General features: G+C 42.5%; 1 protein-coding gene across 1 annotated transcript in view; it reads right to left on the minus strand.

Annotated features, from left to right (window-relative positions):
- Window positions 1–20,136, minus strand: part of MYOCD (myocardin) — a 96,265-nt gene that overhangs the window by 33,246 nt on the left and 42,883 nt on the right. Inside the window, exons 3-5 of the mRNA XM_011933291.1 lie at window positions 12,992–13,047; window positions 11,170–11,245; window positions 7,431–7,592 (exon numbers count right to left, since the gene is read on the minus strand). Coding sequence (XP_011788681.1) covers window positions 7,431–7,592; window positions 11,170–11,245; window positions 12,992–13,047 — 294 coding nt within the window. The remainder of the gene's footprint in view (window positions 1–7,430; window positions 7,593–11,169; window positions 11,246–12,991; window positions 13,048–20,136) is intronic.

The following is a 20,136-nucleotide window of genomic DNA, read 5'->3' on the forward strand; positions in this document are numbered from 1 at the left end:
TCGCCCAAACTGGAGTGCAATGGCGTGATCTTGGCTCACTGCACCCTCCACCTCCCAGGTTCAAGCGATTCTCCTGCCTCAGCCTCCCGAGTAGCTAGGATTACAGATGCCTGTCACCACGCCCAGCTAATTTTATATTTTAAGTACAGATGGGGTTTCTCCATGTTGGTCAGGTTGGTCTCGAACTCCTGACCCCAGGTGATCACCCCCACCCCCGGCCCTCGGCTTCCCAAAGTGCTGGGATTGCAGGCATGAGCCATCACGCCTGGCCTTTTTTTTTCTTTTCTTGAGAGATAGGGTCTCACTCTGTCACCCAGGCTGGAGTGTAGTGGTTTGATCACAACTTACTGCAGCCTCAAATTCCTGGGTTCAAGTGATCCTCCTGCCTCAGCCTCCCAAGTAACTAGGACTACAGGCATGCGCCATCACGCCTGGCTAATTTTAAAATTTTTGTAACGATGAAGTCTCATTATGCCGCCCAGGATGATCTTCATGTCTTTTGATACACCTGATCCTAGGGCCACACAGGTCAGGAAAAGCAGTTAACCTGTGTAAATACTTGTCCTGTGTTTCTCTTGAGATGAATCCTCTAGGGACAAAAAATAGCATCAGGCAAGGCGGGCAGATCACGAGGTCAGGAGTTCAAGACCAGCCTAGCCAACATGGTGAAACCCCATCTCTACTAAAAATACAAAAATTAGCTGGGTATGGGGCCGCGTGCCTGTAGTCCCAGCTACTCCGAAGGCTGAGGCAGGAGAATCGTTTGAACACACGAGGCGGAGGTTGCAGTGAGCCGAGATCGTGCCATTGCACTCCAGCCTGGGCGACAACAGCGAAACTCCATCTCAAAAAAAAAAAATAGTGCTTTATCCTGTCTTCCTTTTCTCTTTTATAGGATCCTCCTCAGCCCCTCCCAGAGCCTCAAGCTGCCCTCAGATTTCTAGAGGCGTCTCCTCAACTTCAGCTCCCCCTTGGGCATGCCCTGCCCACCTCTCAATGATGCCTGAGATGACTTCCATGGAGGCAAAGCCCTTACTTCACCGGGCGGCAGAGGCAGACTCCAGGCACTGCTTTTCCCTCTCCGCGCTCACCCTTTCCTCCCACCACTCCCACACGCCCCGGCGCTCCCAGCTCCCCGATTCTCTTGCCCTCCTCTTTCCCAGAACCATCCTCAGCAAAGCATTTGTCATGTATGCCTTAGTGTGTTTCTTTACCCCAAGGGTCGTTAGCTCTTTGGAGATTATTTCTCATGATGGAGTGATAGATTTTGTTCATGAGAAAGTTATGCCAAAGCAAAGTTTCCTTTTCTATGCCAAAGCAAACAGCCCTGCCATCTCACTCAGGGCCACGGTTATTATCTAGCTGCCTTCAAAATGAATGATCAGAGAAGGTGAAGACTTCTGGCTTCCCTGAAGAATGACTAGATTCTTAGTGAATAGGAAGGTTTTGTTATGAAGTCTAAGCATGGGGCACATTGGTGAGCAGTGACTAGCGTTGGATCTTTTATAAATGTAAGTGATAGAAATGGGTAGCTTCTGGACCAGCCCTGGAGGATCAGAATTATTGCTTTCTACATATAAGGGTCATTGTGGTAAAAAGAACAAATTTAGCTTTGACAATGGGTCTATATATTCTAAATCATGGGTTCTTTTTTTAAAAAGCCTGGCTGGGCATGGTGGCTCATGCCTGTAATCCCAGCACTGGGAGGCTTAGGTGGGCGGATCATCTGAGGTGGGAAGTTCGAGACAAGCCTGACCCACGTGGAGAAACCCTGCCTCTACTAAAATTATAAAATTAGCTGGGCGTGGTGGTGGATGCCTGTAATCCCAGCTACTTGGGAGGCTGAGGCAGGAGAATCACTTGAGCCCGGGAGGTGGAGGTTGTGGTGAGCTGAGATCACGCCACTGCACTTCAGCCTGGGCAACAAGAGAGAAACTCTGTCTCAAAAAAAAACAACAACAAAAAAACCTGACTCAGGTGAAAAGACTGGCCCAGTCCCATGAAAAGGTGAGAACACTTTAGGAGGAAATGCTTGTCATTTGGAGCTGAAAACCTGGGCCCTTCTACTGTGGGAAGGCTGGAAGGTCAGCCTGGGTTCTGTTTTCCTCAAGCTAGGAGTCAGACGTCTGGACAATGTATGACTTTCGCGGGAGCTAAGGGATGTTCACGTTAAGTGAAGAAAATGCTCTAATGACCAGCGAGAGAATTAACAAGCTAGAAGTAAGCCTGCAGGGGTCTCAATACAGAGGGATATTTCAGTAATAATGACCACTCATAAACTGAGCAAGGCCATGCTAAACTCTAGGATATAATATCTGTTCTCATGAATCATTGCTTCCATGTAACATAGTGCTTTTTGTATTCAGTGTTCTGGCCTGATCAGTGGTTTTCTACAAGGTAGAAATAGGCCATGAGGTGCACGCTCTCAGATACGGCCCCAAGGAGGACCAAGTCCCCTATTCCCCCACAGAATGTCATTTTAGGGTGATGAGCCTGTTTTTTTTTTTCCCTCCACCTGGAAACTATAAGACTCTATGAATTCAGAAAGTCAACTTGCAGGCTGGGAGATTGATCAGAAACTGGTACTCAAGAGAAGAAGGGAAGAGACATGGTGCTTTCATCCTGCTGACTGCAAGAGAGATGATGTCTGGGAGTAAGAGGGAAAATCCCAGGGTAGGGACAGTCCTCTGTCAATAATGTCCTTTCCTGTGTTGGGAGAGGTTCTAGATTCTAGAGTTTCTATTGCAGGGTTGGAGACTTGTTGGTCCTTAATGAAGTTTGGAGGGAGGGAGACAATGATGGAATGATCCTCTCAGAGCTTGGCAGAAACTCAGAAACACAGCTGCAGAGAGAGCCGGAAAATGTAAACACATCTGGAAAGGCACGTGGACAGGGGAGGGAAAATACACAGAGGCTGGAAGAATGATACACAGTGCAACCACAACCAAGGGAGAAGACACGATCACAAGACATGACACACAGAAGAGAGAGCTGGGTCACCTTTGCCATTGGAAGGACTATAGCTGTCTCTATAGCTGTCTCTAAGTACGCTCTCTCTAGCTGTCTCTAAGCAACTCCCTCTGTCTTTATGATATTCCTGTTCACCTTGCCCATAAAAACTCTTAGGCACATTCAAAGGGTCATTGCTAAAGAGGCTGATGCATAGATGAATAACAGGTGTTCAATTGCCCATTACTGCTGTCCACTTTTGGCTTTTTCTTGGATTAAGTCACCCTGTATCCTCTGCCTCTTTCTCTAGCCATTCCTTCTGTTTATTAGTCACAGATTCCCTGCTTCTATCTTAAATACTACTGTATGGGAGCCTCATTTTAGCCCTCTTCTCTTTTTATACATCCTCATTTCCCGCAACTACCTTCCTCCACTGGGCGCTCATGATTCTTCAGAGAAACTTAGAACAATTGGGAGCCAATACTGTCTACTTCTTGAGGCCAATAACTTTAAAATTCAGGAGGGGAGTGAGACATTTAGTAATAGGTAAGTTGTACAAATTAAAGAGAAAATTTGAATGCACAAATAATTATGGACAAAATTGAAAAAAACTCAAAGAACTACTCTTGAAAAAGGTACTGGCTTCTTAATTTCCTTGGTTTCCTATGATTTTAGTAAGCAATGTTTTAAAACAACCAATCATTGTGATCACATTTAAATGCTTCCAGAACATGAAAAAATATGAAAAGGTAATTATAAACTATTTTGTGAAGTATGTGTAGGTTTGAATTTAAATCTGAAAAATATAAAACAACAGCATAGACCAGCATCATTTATGAATATTGTGGCAGACAGGACTAGCTACTTATCAAAAGCCAGGATCCCTCTTCCATAATATAAAGGCACTGCCGGAAATGGCTGTTCAGCCAGAGAATACCTTTCTCAGCCATATGTACTGTTCTCACAATGGAATGTGAGTGCAGGTGATGTGCTCATTTCCAGGTTGAGATTTTTTTAATAAGTGGATGAACCTTCTCATCTTTTCTTCCCCCTTTGCTGGATACATTCAGCGAATGACAAAGCTCCAGGGCAGAGATTGGCAAACTAAGGCCTGTGTGCCTGCTGCCTGTTTTTGTAAATAAAGCTTTATTGGAACATAGTCATGCCTATTTGTTTACTTACTGCCCATGGCAACCTTCCTGCTACAACATCAGAGTTGAGTAGTGACAGGGACAGTCTCAAGTATTTATTATCTGCTCCCTTAAGAAAAAGTGCCACCCTCGCTGTAGGGAATGGTGGCGAAACAAGACTGAAGGAGGCTTTTCATGGAGGAAAAGCCTCTCTGAACTCTTTCCAAGCAAGAAATACATCTTTCTTGTTAAACTGTTGAAGTTTTGTGGTTTGTTCCCCAGCCAGCATTATCCCAACTAATAATGAAATAGATGCAAAATCCCAAATAAAATACTAGCAGTTTCTAAAACCAAATTTATGAGAGATTGTTTTCCCTTAGAAATTCAAGGAAGATTAGGAAAGGTAGCAATACTACGTTACTTGGTCAAAGAAGAAAAGCCATGTCATCATCTTTTGAAATGCTTTGAAAGCATTTAAAAAAAATCAATATCTGTCTTGCAAAATACTCTTATTGCAACAGGAATAGAGAAATACTTCCTTAGAATATCTATCCTATACCAAAGGTTACATCATATACAGATGTGAGTGACTAGAAAAATCCCCATTTAAGAGAGAAACAAAACAAAAATGTATGTAATCATCAATATAACACATTATAACATAAAATAAAACATAAGGCAACACTAATATAATATAATAAATATAATATAATATTACTTTTGAGACACTGGCAAGGTACCAATAATAATAGTATTCTGCTATGTAATATAACAATAACTATTAAATTATATATTACCACATTATTGATTGTATAATATAAACATGTGCTTTATGTAATTCATACATATAGTTTTATATATAAGATAAACATCTATATGATATAGATATTTTATATAAGATATATATTATTTGGTTTGTATAATATAGTATATTATACTTTATAATATATAATTTGTCTAAAATGTATATAATGTATAAATAATATATTCATAAATAAAATAAACATTGTATGTAATTTATTTTACTAATGTACTACATAGACTTTTAGAAATTATATTAATTCTATAATATGCTAATCATGTTGTTGTGAAAAAGTACCAGCCAGTGAACCGAGGCAGAAAATAAAAATGAAGCAGAAAACAAATTCCATTCCCTTAGACCTGGACAACTTAAGATAAACTGAGAAACTATTGGAACTATTAAGATCTTTGACACTGCCCAGTTATAAAATAAATGTGTGAAATTAATAGGTTTCCCATATATGAGCAATAATCAACATGACTTTACTTAAAAACAACAAGCTTTGCAAAGGGAAATAAAAAAAGACTTGAATAAGTGGAGATAGATACTATGGAAGAATTTATAAAATTATGTATTTTAGACATATGAATTCACTATAAATTAACACATAAATTCAGTGCAATCCTAAACAAAATTACAATAGAATTGAAGATGACACAAAAAATTGATTCTAATTTTCACTTAAAATACACTTGGAAGAGTAGCCATGAAGCATTAGGAAAATCAGACAAATGTAAAGAAACTTGTGAAGACAGATATTAACACAAAATGTAAAACAGATCATAAAATTGTGATAAACAAAAAAAATTAGACCTCTCTCGTAAAGCAACCACTTAAATAATTTCAGACACACTAAGGATTTAAATGTAAAAATAAAAGTATATAGATATTACAAGGCAATCTAGGTGCATAAACTCTATATTTTTGACTTAGGAAATACTTTCAATAAACACGAATTCAGAAAATATAATGAAAAAGATGAGGGGATTTGACTATACATTAATTAGGAACCGCTATAGGTAAAATTAACTATATAAAAAAATCAAAAGTGAAGGACAAACTGGTAAAAGGATGTGAAATACCTGTGACAGATGGAGGATTAGCATTTTTTTCCCTATATAAATAGCATACACAAAGCAGTAAGGCGAGAACACGCTCAGCACGAAAGAAGATAAAAAGCCAAGTATTGCCAATGATACATAACCACAAGGAAAGACGTAATCTACTAGAAACCAAAGAATGCAAATTAAAAGGAAACCTTTTGCCTATCGTGTAAAAATAAGTCATAAATGTACATGCACCCAATAAAAGAAAAATAAATGAATACATGCACAGGCACAGAACAGAATGCTTCAAGAAACAATAAGAGATGCCCAATGGAGATTTTTACCTGCCCGAGAGCTTATCAGAGTAAAGATGGTGGCAGTGTACTCCTGAATACTCAAGGCCAAGTCCAAAGGCCCCAGATATTTAGTGGGGAGGGAGAGATTAGAGGAGAGAGAAAAATCACAGTGGGATATGTAAGTGGGTACTGACAGACGAGTATATTGCCTCTCCTGGAGTTGATATTTTCATATTTACCGGTTCCAAAGGCAAAATTCATGTGGCCTCTGAATCGCTGGGCGAGAGCAAGATTTTAGAATGTGAATAAACTGGATGACAAGTTTTATAATAAACTTAGTTTTGGATAAAATGCGCTTATACATACTTTTTGACAATGTGTCAAAACATTTAAATGTACACTGCTTATTAACATCTACCAATAGTTTTCAGAGCGGATTGCGGGCATAGCTGGAGAAAGTTAAGTGTGTCTGTAGGAGAATTAAGCTCTCCTTTCTCCCTGTTACCATAGTTTTCCTGGTTTCCACCCCAAAGCCTCTATGAGTGAATTCAGTACTGGCAGGACGTTTGGGTTCACCTAGTATCACTTGTTCAAAAAGTCTACAAAATGATTTTATACAGTTTATAACAGAATCAATATTTGTGTCTCCTGTTTGAGTATTTGTCCTTTGACTTTGTGGAGCCAGTGAGAGCTGTCAGAGTTTTTCCATGCATTGTTTACCATGAACTTCACTCCTGGGGCCTGTGAGCTGGGTAGGGTGGGTACTGTCACCTCTATCTCGAGGTGAAGTGACTGGGGCAGCTGGGCCTGAGGTCCGGGTTTTCTAGTCTGGGGCCAGTGCTCTTTCTGCTGATATAGTCTACCTCTCTTTAAACAAGGAAGGCTAAAGAGGACCGTGATTGTGACTCCTAAGTAAAGGACGTCTTATAGGGGAGATGTTTTGAGGATTATACCTGGTCAGGTTCTCAACTTGCCTGACTAGAGCAAAATTATCCTGTGTTGACTTGGCCTTGGGGAGTACAAGAACGGGAGTTGCAACCAATGCCCAGGATCCCTGGTTATGGAGAATTAACTGGACTAACAACCCATGGTATGGCTTTTGTCAGGTGAGAGGCCCTCATTCCCAAAGGTCCTAGCATGTCAGAGCTCCAGGCTGCCCTCAGATCTCAAGAGCACCAAGGAGAGACATGCCATGTGTTCTAACTACCTTTTATGGCCTCTTTCACAGCAGAATCCACAGGAAGAATGTTTTTCTCCACCAGCTCCAGTGGCCCTGGTCGTAGAGCAATTTTTTCATTGAGATCATCGGCGAGTCGGGCTCTTTTCAGCTTCATCTGAGCAGTTGGAATGGACCTCTCTGCAGTGGAAGCTAAAGGGTTGAAATGAAAAGGATCAGTTCTAGAATTTGATGTCTCTCTCTCTCTCCTCTCTCCGTCTCTTTTGTTTTTTGGCTTGTGGTTACAAAAGATTGTGTCACATTGTGCTCCACCATCCTAATAATTTTTTGATGCAATCATCATCACTTTACAGGGATTATCACCAAAGCCTAGACACTTCCAAATAAAGGCAAATCGAGAGGCACATGGAAAAGTCAGAGACGCTTGCTTTGCGAGGATTTGTGAAAAAAATGTGCAATTCGGAGATTTTGTAAGCAAGCAGTCTGCAGGGTCTGTATTGCTTGCCTGACCCTAAGCTATGGCACTTGGATACACATTTTGTCTGCATAGTGACCGGCATAGGCTAGGCCTGCAGTAAATGTTATCTGTTGTTATTATTAGTAGTACTAGTATGACTTTTAAAGGATTTTGGACTAGTCAAGGCTGTGACCGACTGAGTCAAACGTCCAGGTCAGTTGCGAAAGAAAAAAAATTCCATTGAAACAGTTATCTAATTAAACTGAGGGATTTTTAAAAGTTGAATTCATCCACAGGCAGTTTCTCATCATTTAGAGGGTGTGAAAGGTCACGTACAGAGCCTTAAATCCACTTCGATACAGCTGACACCAAACTTCCTTTTTAGGTTGGGCCCTGACTTATTTCTGTGGAAGAACTCAGAGGAGAATCCAGCTTTGTTCTCATGGAGAACTGTAAGTTAAGATTCTATAAGAGTTTGCAACTTCACTCTCAACTTCATAAATCTAGAAAGTGAGATATTTACAGACAAGTCCCTTAGCCCCATTATTTTATTATTAACCACCTGCTAACCCAAGACCCTGTGTCCGGCATTGATCTAGAACTCTCCATACGGAAGAGGTCTAGGGATGTCTCATCGGTTGCCACAGGCTTGGCTGTGGAAGCTGCCTCTTCAAAGCATTTCACATTCAATGGAGGGAATGTGGATACTCCAAACCAAAGAATGGTCATACCAAAGCCCACATCCTCTCCAAAGGACCCCTTACAGTTCCTTGAAAGGGCAGCTTGCTGGCTCTCTGCCTCAGCCATCTTTCTGACTCATCCTGTGTACCAACTCAAGACTGATGTTCAGAAAGCCCTCCCTTCTTCTGGTGCCTCCGTACAAGATGCTTCCTACCATCCACGTCTCTCAATCCAGTTTTTCAAGACTGCTACAAATTTAATCTACCTCTTGTCATGGCCTGTGGCTCTCCAGCCCAAATCTACCATTCCAGAGAGCCTGGTCCTTATCTTTCTGTCTTCTATGTCTTGCTGCATTCACCTTTGCACCTTGGCTTATTTCCTTTCCCCACCTTGAACTTCTTCCCCACCCCCTACTACCAACATCGTACTTTTGGGTCCCAGCATAAGGCTTTCCTAACTCTTCCTGTTCTTACAGATCCCTTTCGCTTTGACTGCCTCTAGCAGTTACAAGCACAAACCCTTCCTCTTGCTGCTTCTGAAAATGGACAATAAACTCCTGGGCAGCAGGAGTCATTTTGTATCTAGCAGATCTTTTATGTTCCAAGAAGCTAATTCCCAATTTCTGTTGACAAAAGAGGACCCCATGGGAGGCACCAGAGATATGCAATTGAACTGGGGGTTGGTGCAGTTCACACCCTGATATTTTAATTCAAGACCATATTGATGGAAGAAATAACATTTCATATGTTTTCTGATTATAGCAGTACTGTGTACTCATTGTCATAAATGTGAAAAATGCTAAAAAAGTGTGCAAAAAACTTGAAGGTTTCAGGAAAATCCCCACTTAGTGTGGGGATTTTTTTGTTTTGTTTTGTTTTGAGTCAGAGTCTCGCTCTGTTGCCCGCTGCAGTGCAGTGGCGCCATCTCGGCTCACTGCCAGCTTTGCCTCCTGGGTTCACGCCATTCTCCTGCCTCAGCCTCCTGAGTAACCAGGACTACAGGCGTCCGCCACCGCGCCCAGCTAATTGTTTGTATTTTTAGTAGAGACGGGGTTTCACTGTGTTAGCCAGGATGGTCTCGATCTCCTGACCTCACGATCCACCTGCCCTGGCCTCCCAAAGTGCTGGGATTATAGGCGTGAGCCACCGCACCTGGCCTAAAAAGTCTGTATGTCATTTAAAACGACATCGCTTGGATTTTTGTGCAACTGTGATTTTTGTGCTGACACAGCCGCTGCCTCTAGGCTTGTAGGCACCACTGCAAAGGAGGTAAGAATTCTGTCACCTCCCTTTGAGGGCCTTTTTTTCCCTGTTTTCGAGACACCTGGCATCCTTTGGCTGCCTCATGCAGATCAAAGCCTCCCATCCCACACAGCCTTCCCTTGACTTCAGCGCTGGCCTCTTTTTCTTCCCTACCCTGAAAACAGTTCTCCATCTTAAAATATCTCACCTACTTTAAGGTTGAAAAAAGGTCAGTCTTGGAAAGCCAGAAAAAATAACAAATGATGCCAATCAAAGAACCAAGGTTCACAATTTCCAGGATATTTCAGAGCCTTTCGTGTGCTTTAAAGCTAGTGTTCAGTCTTGGAAGGAAATCCACATTCTAGAGAAATAGCGTTCAGGCCTTGTGCAGGCTGTTCCCTCAGACTGCGACACCCTTCCATCTTTTTCTACCTGGCTCAGTCCTCACATTCCAGCCCATTTCCTCACTCCTTCCTGTGCATTCTGATTCCGATGGCTCTTTTCTCTGATCCTCTTCCATACACCCACCACACCAGGCATTTCCTTTCTTTCCATGCTGGATTGTAAATGTGATTCTCATGTCCTCTGTTAGACCGTGAGACCATCTGAGGGCACAAACCTGTGGCTTTTTCATCGTTGAACCCACTGGCCTGGCAGAGCAGCCAACTCCTAGCAGACACCCTATACAGTGTGTGTTCAAGGCACAAATATCTCATAGGTAACTGTCAAATTAGGGGTTGGACCTCTTTTAGGGTGGGCACCAATGGTCTCGGGGATTCTGTCTCAGTTAAGGCAACTTACGAGGCAGGAGTAGAAGCCTTGCCTCCTGCATCCAGATGTCAGAATATGGGGACCAATTAGTTGTTTCTTTGCCTTGTCTCACGCACCCCAGCACAGAGGCGGCACCCTAAAGCAGCACTAGGCCTGCTTTGATCAGTACTAATTTCCTCAGATTGTATTCTCTGCACACCAGAAGGTAAAGGCGTCAGTAAAGCGCAATCAATTACCTGGAGGATACAAAGGCAGCGAGGGAACCGTGATCCCCTGCCAAAGCAAGTGATGATCCAGATTAGTAATAATTGTCAGCACATGTTGGACGTGTTCCTTGCACTCCTAGAAGTTATGTGATTTGCCGAGGCCTTAGAGTTAGGGAGGACATGGCACAGCTGAGATCAGAGCCAGAGTCTCTAACCCGCTTAACCATTTTATGGCTTCCCAACTTGGTTATCTACGTGACCTAGAAGGCTTAGATGATTGCTTGAAACTACCACTTTGTAATGACAATGGAGATTTTTAAGAGGGCTCAGCAACTGTACAGAGACAAGTTACTGTGGGAAAATGGCCCGCCATTTTACAGCATCTCTTGGTGTCTGATTTCTTGCAGCCTTACCTTGGAGTATGTGCATATTAACCAAGTTGGCACTGTTGCACCTGTTTCTGGCTTTGCGCTTCAGGGAATTTTTAGCCTGTAGAACCCAAACAAAGAGAATCACCTAGTTTTACCTTTTAAAAAAAACTCAAGTTATCTCACAGGAGAAAATAACCTTTTAAAATAATAAATGAAACATGAAAATATTCTTGGTGTCCCACATTTTGATGAAGGAACATTTACAAAGACCCCCTCCAGTAATTTTTAGATGGGAAAAATAAGAAGGTAAAGAGCTTGGGTCCGCATCAGGGCTACAAACCTAAAGCTCTTTCAGGGGCAGGCAGGTTGGTACAGGTTAATAAAATGTTACTGTAACAGGATACTAGGCTGCTTGTATTGTAACCAATCTTATTCCATTGCCTTTTTTTTTCCTTCGAGCCAGGGTCTCTGTCATCCAGGCTGGAATGCAGTGGCACAATCATAGTTCACTGCAGCCTTGACCTCCTGGACACAAGTGATCCTTCTACCTTAGTCCCACAAGTAGCTGGGACTACAGGTGTGCATCCCCAAACCCAGCTAATTTTTTCTTTTTAATTTTTAATTTTTGGTAGAGACAGAGTTTCACCATGTTTCCTAGGCTGGTCTTGAACTCCTGGACTCAAGCAATCTGCCCACCTCAGCCTCCCAAAGTGCTGGGACAGCTGTGAGCCACAGCACCCAGCCTCCATTTCCTCTGAAAACAGTCACAAAATTAACCAAGATCAGAGCTAAAACATTGCCTAAATCTAAAATAACAGGACAATGTACGCCTCTTTCCCATTATTCACCTGACTTCTCTTTTAGGACATGTGAAAATGTAAAACCTACAGATTCAGGCCCACCAGGAGTTAGACGGGCATGAAGAGATAGGTTATTTACCCAGTCTCATCATCTTCTTGATGGGACTGTCGGTAGGGCTGTTGCAGGCTGTGGGAGGGCCAACACTGGACCCCAGGTTTCCGATGTCTAGTTCTGGGTTGTTAATCTCACTGTAGTGGATCTCCCAGTGGCCCCCTGAGAGGGGTGTGGGAATCACTCCAGTTCTGATAAGAGTCTGCTGTTCTTTGTTATTCTCCAGGTAGTAGGAATCACAGCCACTTGTGAGCTACTTTGAAGAGTAGCGGATCCCTCCTCTTCCTCTCTGCCCACAGACAAGTTGCAAAGCTAGCGCTCTCAGGCAAGGAAACACTGGCAGGCAGATACTCTCTTTGCCTTTCCTTCTCACTCAAAGTGTTGATACTTGCTAAATAGTATTCATTAATATGTTATGGACAAATTCAGGTTGCAGAGATTGGTTATGAAGGTACAGAATATATGCCCAATCTCACCCTCGAATGCTACAAAAAAAGAAGGGAAAAAGCAAAATAACCTTTTGCCTTTAAGTAGCTACAGATAAGTTCTGTATGCATAAACCATGCCTCAGCATTGACTTGGATTTTTAAAAATCTGATTGTTGTTAAAAAATGACAGGAATAAAAGGCAAGGCTGCTTGAAAGCTGACTCCACTTCCCTCTCTAAAGTGTTTTTGACTCTAGTGCATCCTTACTGCAATTTCTTCCAACATTAGAAAAATGGGGGACTTTTTTAAAAAAAGCTACAAAATAGGAGTTTCAAAGCTAACATAGTTGATCCCATTTTTATAGTTACTGGTTAACAGGAATCAGATTCCATATGATATGAGGGCAGGGGACTGGCAAATGGACTGAGTTTGTTGTAGGAATTCTACACGCATCCGCCAAGGGTTAGCATTCAGAGCTTCATAACCTGTAGCCTGAGCTTGGGTAAAGACATGTTCAAAAATTACCTTGTCGCTCTCCAAATGTTTTCTTTGCTCATGGAATTCAGCTGGACGTTTCAGTGCTGAAACAGACACACAAAACCATGAGTGGAGACTGGGTTACGGGCACCGGTCAGTATCGCAGAGTTTGCCGGTGTGCTTGCTGACTTATGCACAGTAGGGAGGTGATTGCCTTTATTAGGCCACAAGCATTGAGAGAGGACAGGCCTGGAGGACACCAGCGGCCCTGAAGCCATAGGAGACAGAGAAAGTGGAATCAAAGCCTCAAACAGGGGGAGTAGCAGAGGCAGGATGTGCAACAAGAAGAGAAGTGATGGAGGCAGGGCATTCCAAGTTCTGGAGGAAATAGAAGGGGTGGTGGAAAGCTGAAAACAGAAAGAATGCTCTGGTTTGAGGGAGAGGTGTAGACTTGGGTAACTAACACCCTCTTTGACTTTGCTCTGTCCTAGAGTGCAAAAGGCTCAGGGGATGACTGTGGTCTGTGTCTGTGGGGTGGGGTGGTGCTTTGGAGGACGGGACTGTACTCTGGATAAAGTGTGTGGCTGGTAGGTCAGGAACATGCAACCGAGGGTGTTGAGTGAGAAGCAGAGAATCAAACTTTGAGGGCTGGAAGGAACCTTGGAGACAGGGAAGTTAACTCCAACAGTGAACAGAATGGGGAAACTGAGGTCCACAGAAATTGACTGACTTGCTCAGGATCAATTAGGGCTGGGAACATAGGTCCTGTGACAACTCTAACCTCTTTCAAGGTGTGGTATGTAAAATATTAACAACCAGTAGACACAGGCACTGGTCAGTCGTACAGAACACACGGCAGCTGTGAACAACCTGGACAGAATGCCAGCCTTCACTCTCTTCCCATGACCTCCTCCTCATCACAACTTCATAGCACCTCTTATGGGGGTTTATTAAACTCCTTTGAGCAAAGAAATAGAACGTCATTTTGCAAAATTCTACATTTTGCCTTGATTTTCCTAATCTAGAACAATCTCAATCAGGAGCCACAAATAATCACTTTTCATGATAAGTGATAAGGTGGATTAGCAGTTACAGACTTGCATTGATTTTTCACCCCCTGAATTGTATGTCTGGACAACTTGAGGAATCACATGATCCAGAGTTCCAATGTTACTCGAACAGTGGTTTACCGTAAGCTGCAGGCAATGCAATATTCTTCCAAATCTTGGCCAGCACAAAAATTAGGTTTCTGACCAGATCAGGGTATGTGTGTGTGTGTGTGTGTGTGTGTGTGTGAGTGTGTGTATGTGCGTGTGTGTGTGTGTGTGCACACATGCCTCATTCAACCCTTAAGACCATGCTGAATCTGGACATAGTTTTCAGCAGGGTTTGCTGGAGATCAAGCAGACATAGTTGTAGTCTTGGCCATAGTATCCTCTTTAAGGATGCTGCTTGGGGAGTTAATAAGTCACACTCTCTATAAATCTCCCTGTTCACCCCAACATTAACAATGTTGCAGAACTGCCCCATCTGGCTTCCTTGTGCCAAAAATAGTTGACAGGCATCCTTCTCACTTTGACCAAAGATTAAGAGACTTCCCTTCTTACAGAAAAAAAAAAAATGAACACGCTTCTTGAATACCATTGATCTGGAAACGGTTTTACAGTTGTCTTTGCTTTCTGCTTTTTACTCTTAAAATGAGCTTCTCTGCAAAACCTCCCTTTTTAGATGACCATTTTCTCCCATTTCTCCCAACTCAGTGATTCTGAGAAATTTATATGCAGCTGTCGTGTGTTGCTCATGCATTTTCTTTGAGTTGGGTCTGGTCATCATCCTTAATAAGGCTTGCCTTTTCCTGCGTTTGATCGCAGGTGGAATTTATGTCGAGGGAGTTCTGCAGAGCAACTCCCTTTCCTCTTAAGCAACCAGATTATGATACAAAGTCTGCTTGAAGTCCAGTAGGCCATTGTGGATCTATACAATCTTTATCAATAGGTCTTTCCTCTGTCCTATCTCCTGGTAATCATTTAGTTAGGTATTGCATATTGGTGTAGTTTAATTACTTACGTAACCCAGAAAAGGAATCGATCTTCGTGTAGTCTTACTAAGTGGTTAAAAAGAATAGCATGCCCTTTTCGAAATCTAGAAACTCCCTGAAGGGAATAGCATGAATAGATCTTGGGATATCTCTGACATTCCAAACACAATTGGTTTTAATTGGGCTTGGGGTTTAGGAGGAATTTAACGGGTTCTCATGTCTCTGAGGCTGTTCAATTCTTATTAGCAAAGCGTATTAATTGCTCTAAGAAACACTGTATTTCCTGTATCTCAGCTTCATAGAGCTACAATTCATCACTTCTTGGTGTTAATAACTCCCCTGTGAGATGATTCACATGGTCCAGTTCCCTGATGCCAGGAGCACAAAGGTCTTCTGGAATCTTCTGCCACAGGGTGGAAGAAACTATCTCCATTTAGCAAGGACTTGGGAGGAAAGCCAGAGAGGTCCACATGCTGTATTTTACCACATGCTCTTCTCCTCAGAGGTTAAGGGGTGTTATATGGGGCACTGGCTTGAGATCACACCATGGAAAACTGTCCTGCCATGGACCTGGGGTTGAGGTTTGCCTTCTCAGTGACCGCAGAGACCGTGGGTTTTAGCCACCTCCCAGGAAGGCCAACAAAAGCAATGGCGCTCCCCACCTCTCAGTTGGCTTTTTGGAAAATACATAAAAAACCACTTCTGCTGCCAGCCTGGGGAGTATCAAATGGCAACATTCTGTATTTAAAGAACTTTGACATTTAAGATTGAAAAGGAATTTGGATTCTACATTTTAAAAAAACTCCATGTGATTTTGAATTAAAATACTGTTGTAAATTCAATCAGCCACACATCTAACTCGTTCCCCCCGGAGGAAGATTAATGACTTCTCACAAGGGAATTTGTGTTCTTGCCTCAGAGTTTTGTTGCAGGCTATTCCTATTTCTGTCCCCAAAGCTATCGCTAATTTGGGTCAACTGAGCATATAAACATTTGCTTACTTAGAAAAAAGATTCCAAGATAAGAACGGTCTTCCTGCAGTCCTCTGCTCTCCACTGTAACCTCATGCCTCCAGCAAGATCCCAGAAAGAGGAGAAAACAGGCCGTGGGGCCACAGAGAACTCAGTGAAGGCAGGGGCCTCACTCCTCAGCACAGGGTAGGGTCCCTGGAGTTGGGCAGCTCTGGCAGCAGAAGCAGGGCTGTACCTGGTGTTGGGCTGTGCCTGGCGCAGGCCCTGACTTCTCTTAATGGGACCATTCAGCCGCAGGCTTAGAGCAATCCCAGATCCATTGCTACTAACAGGACGAAGAGGCAGAATTAAAGAGCCAGAGACTTGAGGGCAGCAATGAGTGCAGCGTTCTCAAAGTGCAGCCTCCGGACCAGCATCTTCAGCAACTGGGAACATGTTAGAAATCCCAATTCTTGGCTGGGTGTGGTGATTCACCCCTGTAATCCCAGCACTTTGGGAGGCCAAAGCAGGTGGATCACGAGGTCAGGAGTCCAAGACCAGCCTGGCCAAGATGGTGAAACCCTGTCTCTACTAAAAATACAAAACTTAGGTGGGCATGGTGGCAGGAGCCTGTAATTCCAGCTATTCGGGAGGGTGAGGCAGGAGAATCGCTTGAACGCAGGAGGCAGAGGTTGCAGAGAGCCAAGATTGCACCACTGCACTTCAACCTGGGTGACAGAGTCAGACTCTGTCTCAAAAAAAAAAAAAGAAAGAAAGAAAAAAAGAAATCCCAATTCTTGGGCCCCAACCCAGCCCCAGAGAATCAGGAACTCTGCCAGTATGGCCCATGAATCCGTGTTTTAACAAGCCTTCTGGGTGATTCTGATGCAAAAACTTCAGAACCGCTGTGATGGGATTTATAAGTCCAGTGGATCTAGATCTAGGGGTGTTGGGAACCTAGGACTTCCAAACGGGAGCAATGAATGACCAGGACTGATTTTCAGCATTTCAAAAAGCTGAAGAGAAAGAGTGTCTGCCCAGAGAAAGGCTGCTTAGACTAACAAAATTGTCACTTTTCATTGCTCCTGCCCGGAATCATAGAGACTTGGTTTAGTTCCGGTAGTTCTCATCAACAAGCACTAGCTGGTAAATTTATATACCATGAATTAGAAAATTAACTTAAAAACATAAAATTAACTATTTAAAAATATGTGGATTAATAATTAATTATTATTCTTTAGGGGGACAGGGAAGACAACACTATTTTAAACGTAAGACCTATGGCGGTGGTGGGTAGAATTGAAGAAGTCCTGGGTGGCTAAAATTTTGGGAACCATCCATTTGAGCTCTGCTCTTGCTTTGCCATCTACTTTTGGTATAACTTGGAGTAAGCCTGAGAGTTTTCCTGTGCTCTCACTTTCCCACTTGTAAAAATGGGCTTATTCATGCTTGTCTTCTCTCCGTCTTGCTTTTAAAGACAAATCGGGTCATAAGAACTTTTTTTTTTCAAACAGGATACATACTATGTATAATGATAATGCTTTGGAGATTATATTTTCTTTTACGCTTGGAAAAAAATTGCTAGTTCAGTACTCCAATGATAGTCTTAAGGGTCTGTTACCCCAATGATAGTCTCAATGGTCTGAAAACAGTGCCTTTCCCAGTGTAGCTTTGTAATGTTCAAGACCTGGCTAGCGCACTTGGAGAGTTTGATGCAACATCTGTGAACACTTTGGAATTTCTCAGAAGGAGGGTACAAGGACAAATTCAAAGTGTGCCTGTAATGACTGGTTTTCTAGTTTCTAAGGAACAGGGAAATGGGAAAATTGAAGGAGAGATGGGGTAAAAAGAAGGAAGGTAAGATTTTTGACCCAAATGGGATTGACATGAAAATCCAGGGCACCTTTTTCTATCTCTGAATTTGAGATGTTAGAAAGAAGGGAAGAGGCAGACAGATTAATTCCCTTGCGCCGTGTACTGCTCAAACAGCCGACAGTGTGTGGTAGGGTGCTGTAGGGAAAAGCCAAGTCAAATGAATGCACTGAGAAAAGGAAGAGAGACTTTGTCCGGTCAACTTCTCAAAACTATCGTGAAGCTGCATGTGATAGGGGTGCGGGAATTGCCCCGGTCATTCTTCTTGCTATTCAGAAGTACCACAAAATTCAGGGATTTACCAAGGTTTTGCAGTAAGTATGTGGCTGCTGTAGCTTGGATTAGTCTGCAAAAAAAATAAAGGCAGCACCATTCATAGACAGCTCATTGTATCTTTAAATTCATTTACATTGATCAGATCATGGAACCAGGCTGCCCAGACATTTCATTCTGGCCAGCAGCGGCTTTCTCTGAGACTCTGTGGACACGTAGCAGCCTCTGTGGGCCCCGTGTCCTCTCAAATCCACTTTAGCTCTCTAATCTCATCTTCCGTATTCCAGGAGAATAAATTAAACCTTCTTTCATCTCTCCCCTGGGTTAAACACCATAGATTCACTTTAGTAGCAGAGGGAGAGGGAGAGGGAGAGGGAGAGGAAAAAGTGATTTTTCCTTCAATCTTCCTGGCTACCCATTCTTATGTAGTGGTGCGAAGTTGTCCAAAATTATTAAATGAGATGATTAAATGGGGTTTAATTTATTAATTTAAATGGGACCCCTCCTAGACTGGAAGCACTTTGAAACAGAAGTTGAGTCTGACTTCTCTGTGTGTGTTCCCCTGAGCCTTTCTCACAGCAAAGGATTAATAAATATTTATTGAAATGCTCTATGACCAGTTTATTGAGTCTGATTTACATGGCTGGTCATCTTTCCACATCAAGTCTTCAGAAGTGGTTAGAATAAAATGGTGTTATTTAAAATTTTACCCAGGAGAGTGATACCCAGGGAGAAGAGTTGCAGGAGAGAAAATTTGCATAAGAAATAATGAACAGGCCCAATAGGTCTAGGGAAGGAGGTGGCCACTGTCCTAATGCCACAAGAATGTAGAGAACCTTGATGTCCTCTTGCAACCTTGAGTCCAAAAGGGAGGGATAGTGAAACCATTTCCTATGAATCCTGGTTTATGATGGCGAAGTAGGCAATTTGAAATCTCCATATTGAGATTTAGAGGTGAGATTTTGGAGATAAATCTAAACAATAAGTCCTGTAAGTACTATTTCTAAGTTAACTTTGAGAGGATATTTCATTAAGGTTTCATGCTGATTTTGAAAATGTGAATTTCACAACTGCCATTGTAAATGCACCTGGACTGAGAACCCTTTACCAGCTATTTAAAGTTGTTCTGGTGATTCTATCCTGGCCTCAGAACCCTGCCCATCTTGATTAAAAATCAAGAGATGGTGCCTTTAAATTCATTCAAAGCACGTAAAGAGGGAAATTAGCCTAAACTCATAATGCCCACACATAAGAACAAAGCGAATGTTTAAGAGAAGTGATTCACGAGGATTATAAAAAAGAATTTGTTGCTGGTTGCTAACGACTGTTTATTACTCTGCAGCAAGCTCCAAACTTGCAGGATGCATGCCCAGGAAAAGGGAAGGAAAAAAATTTCAATCCATTTGGATTAGTTTCACTAGAATTACACATGATTCACCTCATTAGAGTCAATGGGGGAGGAGCCTCATAATTTAATTATCAATTTGGAATGCCATTGAAGGGAGACCTGCCATACAGGTAAGTCAGTGAAATCTTTCATTCGATGCTCATCATGGCAAAGCATAGATTATGATGTAGAACTTGAAGCCATTGCATTTAAATCATCGGTTTATCTTTGGCATTTTCACATAATACACTTAAAATTTTCCAAGTTCTAACTGAAATTTTTGGCCATAAAATGCCTTATGATAGCAATATAAGTAAGTGTTTTTAAAGGCCAAGCGATTCATTTTGAACGTTTGAGAAAAGGAGCCTAGGCAGGGATCAGGAGACACAGGTTCTGGCCTCAGCTCCTCCCCAATAGGAGGGATTTGCATGTTATCCAGTGGATAAGCCCTGAAGATTTAACCTAATGTAAAACTCACAACTAATTCTCGGCAGGTGCTTCTGTTGATGAGTTAAAAATAGTAAGTCTGGCCGGGTGCGGTGGCTCACGCCTGTAATCCCAGCACTTTGGGAGGCTGAGGCGGGCGGAACACGAGGTCAGGATATCGAGACCATCCTGGCTAACATGGTGAAACCCCGTCTCTACTAAAAATACAAAAAATTAGCCAGGCGTG

The sequence above is a fragment of the Colobus angolensis genome, unplaced genomic scaffold, assembly GCF_000951035.1.
Source record: "Colobus angolensis palliatus isolate OR3802 unplaced genomic scaffold, Cang.pa_1.0 Scaffold125, whole genome shotgun sequence".
In the NCBI taxonomy this organism is placed as follows: domain Eukaryota; kingdom Metazoa; phylum Chordata; class Mammalia; order Primates; family Cercopithecidae; genus Colobus; species Colobus angolensis.